Raw genomic sequence first — 11520 nt, forward strand, 5'->3', positions numbered from 1 at the left:
TTCTTTGTTTCTCAAAATTCGGACCAAAATTGTGTTGAAAATTGATTTATCATGCAAATTTTGTGTGTTTTTTTGTGTGTTTGTGAGAAATACAGTGGTTCTCAACTGGTGTGACCAAAAAAATGAGACATAGCCTTGCAGGTCTAACAATCTTAAAAGGGAGGAGAAAACACAAGGTTTTGCTTCCAGTATTTCAGTATTTTGAGACATTTGGACGACTTGTGTGTAACAAACCACAAAAGAAACCCATGTTAAACACAGGTTCACTTTCAACTAGAATAAAGAGATATTTAGAGACCAAAAACTAAAAACCCAAAAGTGTGTAGGGTCACCCCTTGATGTTCAATGTAAAATCTGTATCCTGAAGCAAAACCAGTTGAGAACCTCTAGTTTTAATCTCTAAAACATTTTAAACAGCAGTTCCTCTGTCAATGTCTCCTGCATGAGGGGCTTTGGTGGACTCCAGATCTGTCAGTAAATCAGTTTTTACTGTTGTCTTCTCCTTTCCGTCACCACTAGACCTGGACACACATTCAAAGTATCATGGCTTTAAGTGTGAGTACAGTATGTAAAAGCAAAGCATCTGTGCGTCTATTCTTCTGAACTCACTTCTTCTTAAAAAGCTTTTTGAAGGAGTTCCTAAATCCTTTTCCTTCTTTCCTGCCACGTTCACTCAAGGGGGTGTGGTCATAGTCATCAGACACACCCCTCAAATTGAGCTCCTCCCACACCAGGCTTCTAGGATCCTGAGGAACAAGCAGAATGAGCTTTCACACACACTTGCAGTTAAATAAAAGCATACTAATTCAAATAACATTTCATTTTAATTTATGGACAATTTTAAGGTTTTGTTGGGGTTTCCATGATGTTGCTTGCTAATGTGTGTGTTTTTTTTTTTAACACATTTCTATTGTTTCGCTGTTGTGGGTGGTTACACATAGATATGAATACATAGATACCACATTGACCGCTAAAGACAAGTCGGCATGCCCGCCATCTTGGAACGGTCAGCATGTCGTCACTCAGAGTAAGAATCAATGATGCCTCAACATTGTGCAGCTTCAGTGCACATTAATGAACAATCTTACACTCCTGTAGATACTGTAAATAACCAGATTATAGCATAAATGCTCATTTTCATCTGTAGTCTACGGTTGCAGACGCTCAGTCCAACTATGGCGGACGGCTTATGTATAGCGGCCCAAAGAAACAGCCTCTAATGGGGTCCCTATGTATATATTTCTATGGTGGGCATGACGTTGTTTGCTAAGGTGTTCTGATGGATTTTTAGTGGTAAATAGGGGTTGCTAGTTACCACTAATTGTCAATTATCCATGTGTGTGTTCGAGTGTTAATATGTAAATGTGTGTGAGTGTATACCTTTTGATTTAGTAGTCGTGGCTGCTCCTCCGTGTCAGTGTGTGTCTCGAATCTGTGCTTTGGACTGCTGGATCTCAGTCTTGATTTGCCACTTGACTGACGCTCCAGCCTCGGGTGGGCAGGAGTTTTTGTCTGGTGGGTGTGGCTATCAATGCTGTCCATTTGTAGGCCATTCAGTGATTTGCTCTTTCTCTGCGCTGCCTGTAGAGGACGTGGTCTCACAATATCTGCAGTGTCAGGTGACACACAGGCCCTGTTGGGCCTATAAACCCCACCCCCAGCACTTCGCCCCCTGCTGTGGGATTGTCGAGGTGGACTATTGGAAGGACTACAGTGCACAAAGGCAATATCAATGCTGGAGTCCGAGGAATGAGATGGGCTTGAGCAGCGGTAGTCTCCGGTTCCATAGGGAAAGAGTGCACCCAGAGCATCAGTGAGGGCAGATCCTGCTCCTTCCGTCTCTGGGATGCTGCGCAGAGGAACTGAGACAGCTTTGTGGCGAGAGTCAGAGTCGGACAGGAAGGAGACAGGGGACGGGATTTCTGGATCATAGTGATAGGGCATCACTTCATAGTCAGGGAAGCGTCTGTTACGTCGAGAGGGATCACTTACAAAGAAAGACAAATTGGAAATGTATAAGAGTGTTACCTCAATTACAGGCACTTTTTCTCATTATTTGAGATGTAATTGCGTAACTAAAATTAAAATGTAATTGCAATTTTTTTATCTCACAACTGACTTGTGATTTTGAGTTTATAACTCCCGACTCCGAGTATATGTCTCACAATTCTGACTTTATAACTTTAAAAACAAAAAGTCAGAATTGCAAGTTTATATCTTTTTGTCTATATCTTCTTGTGAGATTTAAACACACAATTCTGAGGAAAAAAGTCGCAATTGCGAGAGAAAAAGTCAGAATTATGAGATTAAAAAGTCGCAGTTAACTTTTTTTTAAATTCATAGGTGAAAATAAGCTTCCATACTTACCCTACCATTCAATGGTTTGGGATTGGTAAGATTATTTTTTTATTTTATGTTTTTCAACGGTAGTCAATCTCTCAAATTTGATCTCAAACACACTCTTCAGTTAGACTCTTGTTTAGTAGTTCACTAACTTTTGAAACAACATTGTTTATCAGGAATTTTTTTTATTTAATTATATATAATTGTTAAATAATTATTTAATACAATACAATGGTTTATATTCGTTTTACTCTTTGTTTAAATTATCAAAGTTTTAAATATAATTCATATTTTTTATTAGGATTATTAGATTTTTTTATTAAACTAGCTTATATTATAAAATATTTTCATAAATGGCATTTGAAAAGTACCAAATAAATGAAGGCATGGTAAATAAAGGGTCTGAAGTTGAAGAAACCCATAAATTCACAGAGAGATCATTTTGTAATATCTATTGGTTGGTGCGTCTATGTACTCACTTTTGTGCACTGCTGTAATTTTTCTCATAGTCGACTTTATACAGCTGTCTCACTGTAGACCTGACATGAAAAAAAGAGCCAGTAAGTCTTATAACACAATAACACACATATTCGTTCTTTTGCACTCACCTGCTTAGCTCTTTTCGGGTGTGTGAGGGGCGCTCCTGTTGGTGTGTACACATGTTGTGTGTGTGTTCACGCAGGGCATGACTGTGGTCATGCAGAAGCTCCTGGTTGTGCTGTAGTAAATGGCTGTACTGGGTCATGAAAGATCGGAGTCGTTGCACAGACACAAGGAATAGGTAATAGTCCGGATGCTCTGACTCTGTCTGCTGCAGAAGACTCTGTAAAACACATGACATACAAATGGACACATACATACAGCATGCATTTTCTTGATTGGACCGTTTTAATGTAGCAATACTTGACCAAGGTGATTTCACAAGTGTCACTTCATCAAACATGCACAACCTATAAACATACAATGCGGTTAGTATGACAATAAAGAGGAGTCTGATTACCTGCAGGAGTGTATGGTATTCTGGGATACGTTGGACAGGCTGTAAAAGCAGAGAGTGCAGCGATGGACGGGTCTCATCCCCTGTGATGTCACACTGGATTCGAAAGCATACAGCAAATCAGAAAGCAGCCGTGTAGATTCATCTACATTTTTGCCAGGTAAACCAAAAGTGTTTCATGTGGTAACATCTAAATGATCTGGTTTTAGAAAAAAAAAAAAAAAAATCTATTTTTTTTATTAAAAAAAAAAAAATTCTCATCTTTTAACATACAAAATGACGAAGACAAACAATCAGCCATGTGGAAATCAAAACAAAAGCAACAAAATAAATAAATAAAAAGGTAGACTGGTCAGTTATACAGCGGGTTGAATGACAAAACACAAAACAAATAAATGAAACATAATATGCAGCAAGATATACACAGGAAAATGCGTATATCAAAAATTATTATAAATATAGAACCAATATAAACATCTAAGATACATGAGCATATATCTATATGTCGTTATGAGTGGTAAAATCCAGATTATTTTACTGCAATCTTTGGACTTTTTTACCAGTAATATATAGCTGACAGTCTACGAGAACAGTAAATTGCAAAGTAAACAGGGAACCATAAAAAATTGTATAATGTAAATTTATAAAATGTATATAAAAATAACTATGTATATAAAAAAATAAGATTTCAATGTTCTGTTATTATATATTATTAAAAAAATGTTTTTAATATTAAATAAACATTAATTATTATATATTTATTCTCGATGATAAATATAATTTGATTCATATAATAATTCAAATTAATAATTTTTTTATTATTTATTTATTTTTGTAATCAACCCGACAGCTGGTAACAATGAAATAAAACTGATTAAGGACATTTATAGAAACATAATGTAAATCCCATTTCTCTGACATAATAGTATTAAATATGCCTCTATGAGCCTCAAATATCAGGATCTTTCAAAATATGAAGTGTTAAGTCTTTTTAATTGTGTATTTATTAAAGATAAAACTTGTGTATGTATACATACCTCCAGTAAGCTGCCTGATTTTGAAGAGGAAAACAGACTTACAACCGTCAAACATTCTGGCAAGTCCCGTAGATACGATACATAATGGTCCAGAAAATCACTCTGCAAAACACACATTTGATATTACATAGTGGACTATAGGAGAAGGTAGGATGGTAAATGTAGCTAATTTTCACTAATTATTAAATTTTACTTCTTTGCTGGTGAGCCTTAAAAATACATCTCCCATGATGCCTTGCCAGTGGCTTTTAAGAACTCTCTCCTGGAGAAGATGCAGGAGTTCCAGATGCTGCTGAATCAAGAAACGCAGAGAAGGAGGGAAAGGCCTGAGAGAGAGAGAGAGAAAAGAATAATAAAGCAGCATGATGTGCCTCAAAACACTGTTTTACATCAAATTGGTCAATACTAAAATCAACAGATCAGATGAGAGAAGAAAATATGTAGTTGTTTATGTGTTGAGTACCAAAACCTGCTTTAAATACTATCCTGTTTCATAATAGACATTAGATTTAGAGTCTCTGTTAAGCACTGTTGTTGTCTAATTGCAGTTTGTGTGATGATCTGCATACTTTTGTCAGTTGAATTCTGATAAATTGGGCCACTTTTTGACTCTGAGATGATGCTATACAGTAAGTGTGAAAGTGATGCATAGTTACCGTTTATCTTTGACGTTGATGTTCTCTGAGCCGTTAAAACTGATGTTGGCCTTTAACAGGAGTGAGAGATACGACACATACACTCTTTCAGACTCCAAAAGCTCCAGCGCTGCCGTCTGCCTCTGAGCTGAAAAAAGACATGATTTAAAAACTCTTTGTTCATTATTCAGTTCTTTTCACTTCTATTATTGTTATGACAAATGCAAAATAGAAGCATTTTCCCTTCCATTCTACTTCATATCACTCACTTATAGCAGAGTTGTTTTGTTCTTTCAGATCTCGGCTGTTTTTTTTCTCCCTCCAAATTGGAGACTTTTTTTGACCGTCATGCTCAGGATAAGAGTCTAAACAAACAAACACAACCTGTAGTCCTCTTATAGACTATCATGCAATCATTTCTGGCTATAACTCATGGTTGTTCGACACGTGTTTATAGTACAAAAAAAGAATTCATTAGACATCCGTCTCTAAATTGTTATACTCACTGGCTGACAGGCTACTGATGTAATGCTGAATAAGACTGAGTTCTGTTTGGCTGTTCGGAGACGCGTGGCCATCCAATGACCCCTCCCCCCTTGAGCCTTTCCTGTCAATGATCCAGCATGTTTATATATTTTGAAACTTGCTAGATTGCTTTTAATGTAATGTTTAATATACTGTAGCATAAATTGTAAAAGAACATTAAGCAATTTAACAGACACTGTGTAAGACCTGTGTTGTGTGCTCTGCATGAGGTCCAGGTCCCTCTGTTGGTCTTTTTGGTTGCTCCGGACCTCAGAGAGCTGTGTTTGAACTGTATTTATGTCTTCCTGCACACACACAAAATTAAATTTAAATTGAAAACACCAAAATATGAGCAATGTTTTTAAATGAAAGTAAAAAAAAAAAAAAAAAATGAAATAGAATTTAAAAATATATATATTCTAGAAAAGCACTGCAATATATTTTAATATCATTTAATTTATTTATAAAATATATAGTATTATAATTTGTACATAAAGTACACTACCATTCAAAAGTTGGTACATTTTTGGTACAAGGGTTTGGCAAAAAAATTTTTATGTTTAATGTTTTTTTAAAGAGTAAAAACAGTTATATTGTGAAATATTTTAACAATTTAAAATAACTGGTTTCTATTTAAATATATTTTGAATTGTAATTTATTACTGTGATGGCAAAATTGAGTTTTCAGCAGCCAATAGTGTCACATGATACTAGAAATCTAATATGCTGACTTGGCACTCAAAAACCATTTCTTATAATTATCAAAGGTAAAAAACAGTTGGGATGCTTAACACTTTTGTGAAAACAGTGAGACTTCTTTCAGCTTTGATGAATAGAAAGTTTGAAGTTTTTAACTTAATACATCCTTACTGAATAAAATTATTAATTTAATCTAATTCATTTAAATAATCTTACTGACCCAAATTTTGAACGGTAGTGTGCTTATCCACTTGTAATATGTGTGTTAGAACCTGTAATGTGTTAAGTGTGTTTCTGAGAGACAGGATCTTGTCATTAGTTTCTTGCTGATAGGTGGAGACCTTCTCCTCCAGTCGGCTGTATGTTTGCCGTAGGGTGGCAAAATCTTCCACCACGCTTCCAACTCCAGATTTTAGCTCCACCCACATTGCCTGCAACTGAAACAAGGAGTCAGAGGTCACCAGGACTGATAAGAGACAAACCCAGAGAAGACAGAAGGGAAAAAGAGAGATGAAGGTTAAACAGGATTAGCTTTAGGGAGAGTCAAACTAAATGTGGCCTGAGTTCGGTCACACTCTTCCTATTAGCGATTCATTGTCTCAATGACTTTTACTTTCTTAACAGCTGTATTCTGTGTGCGTGTGATTAGAATTAGCAAGTATTTAAACAATGTACTTAAAACAAGCGTGTGGTAAATTGAAAATGTATTAATCTATTTAGAGTAAGAGAGAGAGAGCAATTTAGATTACCTGAAGGTCTATAGCATCTATGTCATTATCTGTACCTGCAAGAACACACAAACATATACTTTCGTACAGAAACATAAACTGTATCATACTGAAGCTGACAGAAACATGCACCTATACAAGAGAAGCCATTATCTGAACTCTGTAGTGGACGTCATTGTTAACGATCAATTATTTATGTAAATAAAAAGCATGATGGAAGGTCTAAGCATTTCTTCCGATTTAAATGAAAATATTGCTTACCCTCTATTTTGCCATTCTCCATGATCTGATGGTCTTTCAGGTCCAAATCCAGGATTGTTGTTTTAGATCCTGTGGTTTGGATCCTTCCTAGTCGAGTTTCTTTCCTCAAACTAACAATTTTACAAGCTGATGAAATGTCACACTTCTATGTTTAGAAATGGTTAGAAATGACACGAGAGCTCTCTGACTCTGTGACTTTTGTCTTTCTATCACTTTTCTTTCTTTCTCACTCTCTCATCTGTCCCACCTATCTATTCCCCTCCTCTTTGAAACATGTGAGTCTGATGAAGTCGAAGACAAAAAGAGGCCTTGTTTTACAGTAAGTGGATGGATGAAGGGAGAGAGGGAGAACGGCTGTTAGTATTTTTATGGTTCAAAATCAGACGATTTAATTTCCTCTTCAACCTTTAAGACCAATTTTCCATTTTACAATGAACTCTGTATGAGCTCTGGAAAGGATCCGCTGGACACACGAGCAAAAACACCCTCAAAATGATTGTCATAAACTCAGAAGTGAACATTGAGTCATACCAAATTTAATTAAGGTATAGCAATGAAAAAAAAAAAAAGTCTAATCAAATGCACTGGAGCTTCAGGTTTATTTAAAGCAGGATTAGAAGTGGCCTGCAGGGCGGTAGATCTCTAGGAGCAGGATTGAGCTTTCCTGATTCACAGTAAACACGTTCTCACTCCAGAGGACAGGAAATTGAGCTTCACGCTCTTACACAACTCCTGACTTCTCACCGCAGTCATGAGCTCAGCTGCTTGTGCATGCTCGTGTGTTTTGGAGATGCACTCCACCAATGGCTGGACACAGAGAGTCACATTCCCCGCACAAAACAAAGTCATGATTCTTTCTGAAGAGCAGTGTGTAAGAACATGTGTTCTTGATCTTCAGTGGATGCTGCTGGAACTGAAGGCATTTCATATATAACAGATCACATCAATGCCTCAGGGCTGCTAGCTGTGGTAATGCATCACTGTGTATCTTAAATCTCTCTAAGTTTTTTCACAGGCGTTAATTCTTAGTGATTTGCCTCAAGTTGACTCACTTTATAGTCTTGAAAAGATGCTCATATTGTACTATCACTACTTGATAATTCAGTGCTTCAAAATATATTTTAAAGTTGAGGTTGATCCAGTGATTAAAAATAAAATAAAAATAAAGCACTTTTTAGTGAGTGCCATCTAATTCAGAAAAGGGACAGAAAATAAAGGGTTTCACTGTATTCATTTAAATGGTGTGTGTATCTGTGCATGTCACATGTTGACTTTGAGCTTCAGGCCCAGTGCTGCTTTGTTATGGAACATCCCAGTCCACACAAGTCCTTGAGAATCTGTGAACTCCCCGTCACCTTCTAATCTGCAAAAAAACACATTTGACTGACCGTAAATTTAAACTGAGGTTTTCTTGTGAAAATCATAAATATTTTTTTTTTTTTGCAAATGTTTGCATATAAAATCAGGTTGTCATTGAGACCAAGTACTGATTATATATTATTTCACCTGTTGTTGTGGAAGTTTCCAGTGTATTTTGTCCCATCAGGAAATCTGTAAGTTCCCTTGTCATGATACATGTTGTCTCTGAACAGGCCACTGTATATTGCCCCTGATGGGTGTGTAAGAGTTCCTCTGCCATTCATCTGCTGGCCACAACAACAGCAACCAAGACTTAATTACTAAAATCACATTTTATTTCACTTTTACATTTTAATTTACACTTAATGAACTTTGCTGCATAATCCACTCAAAATAGAGATAAAAGCATAGATAGTAGTAGGCTATGAAAGGAGACCATATGACTGAAGCTCCAGCATGTCACTGACTTTCAGTCCAGCACAGAGCTTTAGCGTGACTGTTTCACTTATTGAAATATTTTATTTCTTAAATCATATCACACAAACACACACACACACACACAGAGAGAGAGAGAGAGAGAGAGAGAGAGAGACCTTATCATTGTCCCATTCCCCAGTGTATGTAATTCCAGAGGCTGATGTCTGTGTGCCAGACCCTTTCCTTATAACCACACCATCTGAAGAACGAGAGCACTCGCCCTCTAATCACAAAACACAAACAGACATATTTTTAACGTGCTGAATTAAATAATAGTGAAAATAGACTAGTCAAAAATAGACTAGTCAAAAACTGACAGCTAACTCACCATATTTATCTCCATTTGGAAAAATGTAAGAGATTTTAAGTGTTGTAGTCTCTGCAATAAAAAGTAGCTAAGTTAAATCAATAAGACTTTTATATCTTGAAGTACAGTAACAGCAAAAACAAAACAAAACCATAGTTTAAGTTGTTCAGCAAGTAACGTTAACAAGCATTTATATTCAGAATATTTATTACGGTATTATATATTATTATTATATTTACCAGACATGATGCTGTATTTAATTGGTTTTAGTAAAAGCTTTACTAAAAACTCTTGACACCTCCATAGCAACGACGCAACAACTCTACTTCGTCTGATTGCTTTGAGTCGTTTGCTGTCTGTACTGCCCTCTAGAGGTGAACGCGCACATAACACGAGCGCGCCTGCCGACCCGGAAGTTATTCAATCGGGTGTCCAACGTGTGTACGGTGAAGCAGCTGCGTGTTAACCTGAGTAAAGTAATAATTATATATCTTCATCATTTCTGCTTTACAGATCCATAATTCATAATGACAACTTTATGAAAGTGCGCTTATTGCGAGATAGAAAGCATGTAAAGATGTTTTGAGTGGATGTTTTTGTTGAATGTATTTGATTGGCTGTTCTTTGCGAGTGATATACTTACTACTGTCATACGAACTGGTTTTCTCTTTCAATTTTGCTCATTTTCAGACTGGAGCTCAAATTGTAACTGTTCTTTTTATTTTTATGTGTTGCGCTGACATTTGATAGCTCAACTTTTCTGTTGACCGATTAAAGGGATAGTTCACCCAAAAAGGAAAATTCTGCCATCATTTACTCACCCACAAGTTGTTCCAAACCTGTATGAGTTTCTTTCTTCTGCTTAACACAAAAATATATTTTTTAGAATGTCGGTAACCAAGACTTCCATAGTATTTTTTCTATACCATAGAAGTCAATGGGGTTTGTGTTTGGTTACCCATATACTTCAAAATATCTTCTTTTGTGTTCAGCAGAAGAAAGAAACTCATACAAGTTTGGAACAACATGAGGTTCAAGCGGCAGCTTTTAGTTGTAATGACATCTTTTAGTTCAATGATACTGTATTTTGGAGAAGTTCAAAACTCCCTAAACTCACTTCAGAAATTTAAAAAACGTTTTCTCCTCTTGTTTTCAGATCATGGGTAAGTCCAAACAGGTAGGAAACCACAAAAGTGGCAAGAAGAAGCATATTGCCAAGACATGGAAGACCAAGCGCAGGACAAAGGACATTGACCAGATCCATGCAGACATGATCCCTGGAAATGCTGCTAAGTTATTAAAGCAAGATGTAGATTATGATGTTACAGGCAGTGCCCAGCATTACTGTCTGCACTGCGCGTAAGTCACACCTCACCACCACTAAAAACAAAGCAGGCACACACCATAAAATTCATTTTTTTTTTATCTTATAAGTTTTTTTTCCTTCTTCCTTCTTTGCAGGAGATATTTTGTTGATTTGAAAACCATGAAGGAGCATTTCAAGACCAAAATTCATAAAAAACGGTGAGCAGAGCCTTGATAACATCTTCCTCTTCTCATCTTTAATGATGAATTTTTGGATCATATATAAAATACATTTAACCACAGACGTCAAATAAAATTATGCTTGAGTTTCCCTGTTTAGAATTAGAATGATGCTCATTTGAAAGCTTACATTCAAAGAGAACATTCCTTCCTAATATATACTTCTTTTTTTTAAGATTGAAAAAGCTGAGGGAAGAGCCGTATACACAAGCTGAGGCAGAGCGGGCAGCAGGAATGGGCTCTTACATCCCAGCCAAAACCATAGAGGTTCACACACAGCAAGTCGAGGAGAATATGGACTGAAAAACGACTTCTACCTATCTATGGACTCTTCTGAGTAATTGAGGTTTTAAATCCATTAGGTTTTACCAACAATTTAACCTCTTTCAGAGCTGATTGATGATGATTGAAAAACTCCTACATTTATCTCTCTCTCTCCTCTCTCTCTCTCTCTGCTTACAACAAGCAACTTTCTGGAACTGTAAGCCTCACAGTGTTTACTCTGTGTGAGTGTGTGTATATATACTAAATAAATGTGCTTTAAGAGAGCTTAAATAAAATTATAAATCCATTGATGTCTTCTCTCAAATGTAGTTCAGAACCCTCT

General features: G+C 36.3%; 3 protein-coding genes across 6 annotated transcripts; 1 reads left to right on the forward strand and 2 right to left on the reverse strand.

The window, feature by feature from the left end:
• arhgef33 (Rho guanine nucleotide exchange factor (GEF) 33) lies at positions 1 to 7355 on the reverse strand. Its single transcript, XM_079633179.1, has 15 exons — positions 7226 to 7355; positions 6986 to 7020; positions 6509 to 6673; positions 5745 to 5842; positions 5519 to 5619; positions 5282 to 5377; positions 5034 to 5160; positions 4571 to 4703; positions 4378 to 4479; positions 3344 to 3436; positions 2952 to 3166; positions 2823 to 2882; positions 1381 to 1987; positions 610 to 746; positions 1 to 521 (listed from the first exon to the last, which is right to left on the reverse strand). The coding sequence occupies exons 1-15, from the start codon at positions 7245 to 7247 to the stop codon at positions 410 to 412; spliced, it is 2103 nt and encodes a 700-aa protein (XP_079489305.1). The 5' UTR covers positions 7248 to 7355; the 3' UTR covers positions 1 to 409.
• A 451-nt stretch (positions 7356 to 7806) lies between these two features.
• Positions 7807 to 9725, reverse strand: morn2 (MORN repeat containing 2). 2 transcript variants are annotated; one of them, XM_079633184.1, is made up of 5 exons: positions 9608 to 9711; positions 9390 to 9440; positions 9178 to 9284; positions 8732 to 8871; positions 7807 to 8588 (listed from the first exon to the last, which is right to left on the reverse strand). In XM_079633184.1, exons 1-5 carry the CDS (start codon positions 9612 to 9614, stop codon positions 8486 to 8488), a joined length of 408 nt encoding a protein of 135 aa, XP_079489310.1. In that variant the 5' UTR covers positions 9615 to 9711; the 3' UTR covers positions 7807 to 8485. The 2 variants fall into 2 exon arrangements, with proteins under 2 accessions (XP_079489310.1, XP_079489311.1); XM_079633185.1 differs by having other exon boundaries at positions 7863 to 8588; positions 8732 to 8868; positions 9608 to 9725.
• On the forward strand, positions 9679 to 11484 carry znf593 (zinc finger protein 593). Of its 3 annotated transcripts, none has more exons than XM_079633186.1 (4): positions 9679 to 9844; positions 10525 to 10727; positions 10830 to 10892; positions 11090 to 11484. In XM_079633186.1, exons 2-4 carry the CDS (start codon positions 10528 to 10530, stop codon positions 11214 to 11216), a joined length of 390 nt encoding a protein of 129 aa, XP_079489312.1. In that variant the 5' UTR covers positions 9679 to 9844; positions 10525 to 10527; the 3' UTR covers positions 11217 to 11484. The 3 variants fall into 3 exon arrangements, with proteins under 3 accessions (XP_079489312.1, XP_079489313.1, XP_079489314.1); XM_079633187.1 differs by having other exon boundaries at positions 9754 to 9835; XM_079633188.1 differs by having other exon boundaries at positions 9784 to 9839.
• The last annotated feature ends 36 nt before the right edge of the window (positions 11485 to 11520 follow it).

The sequence above is a fragment of the Phoxinus phoxinus genome (genome assembly GCF_949152265.1).
Source record: "Phoxinus phoxinus genome assembly, chromosome: 13".
In the NCBI taxonomy this organism is placed as follows: domain Eukaryota; kingdom Metazoa; phylum Chordata; class Actinopteri; order Cypriniformes; family Leuciscidae; genus Phoxinus; species Phoxinus phoxinus.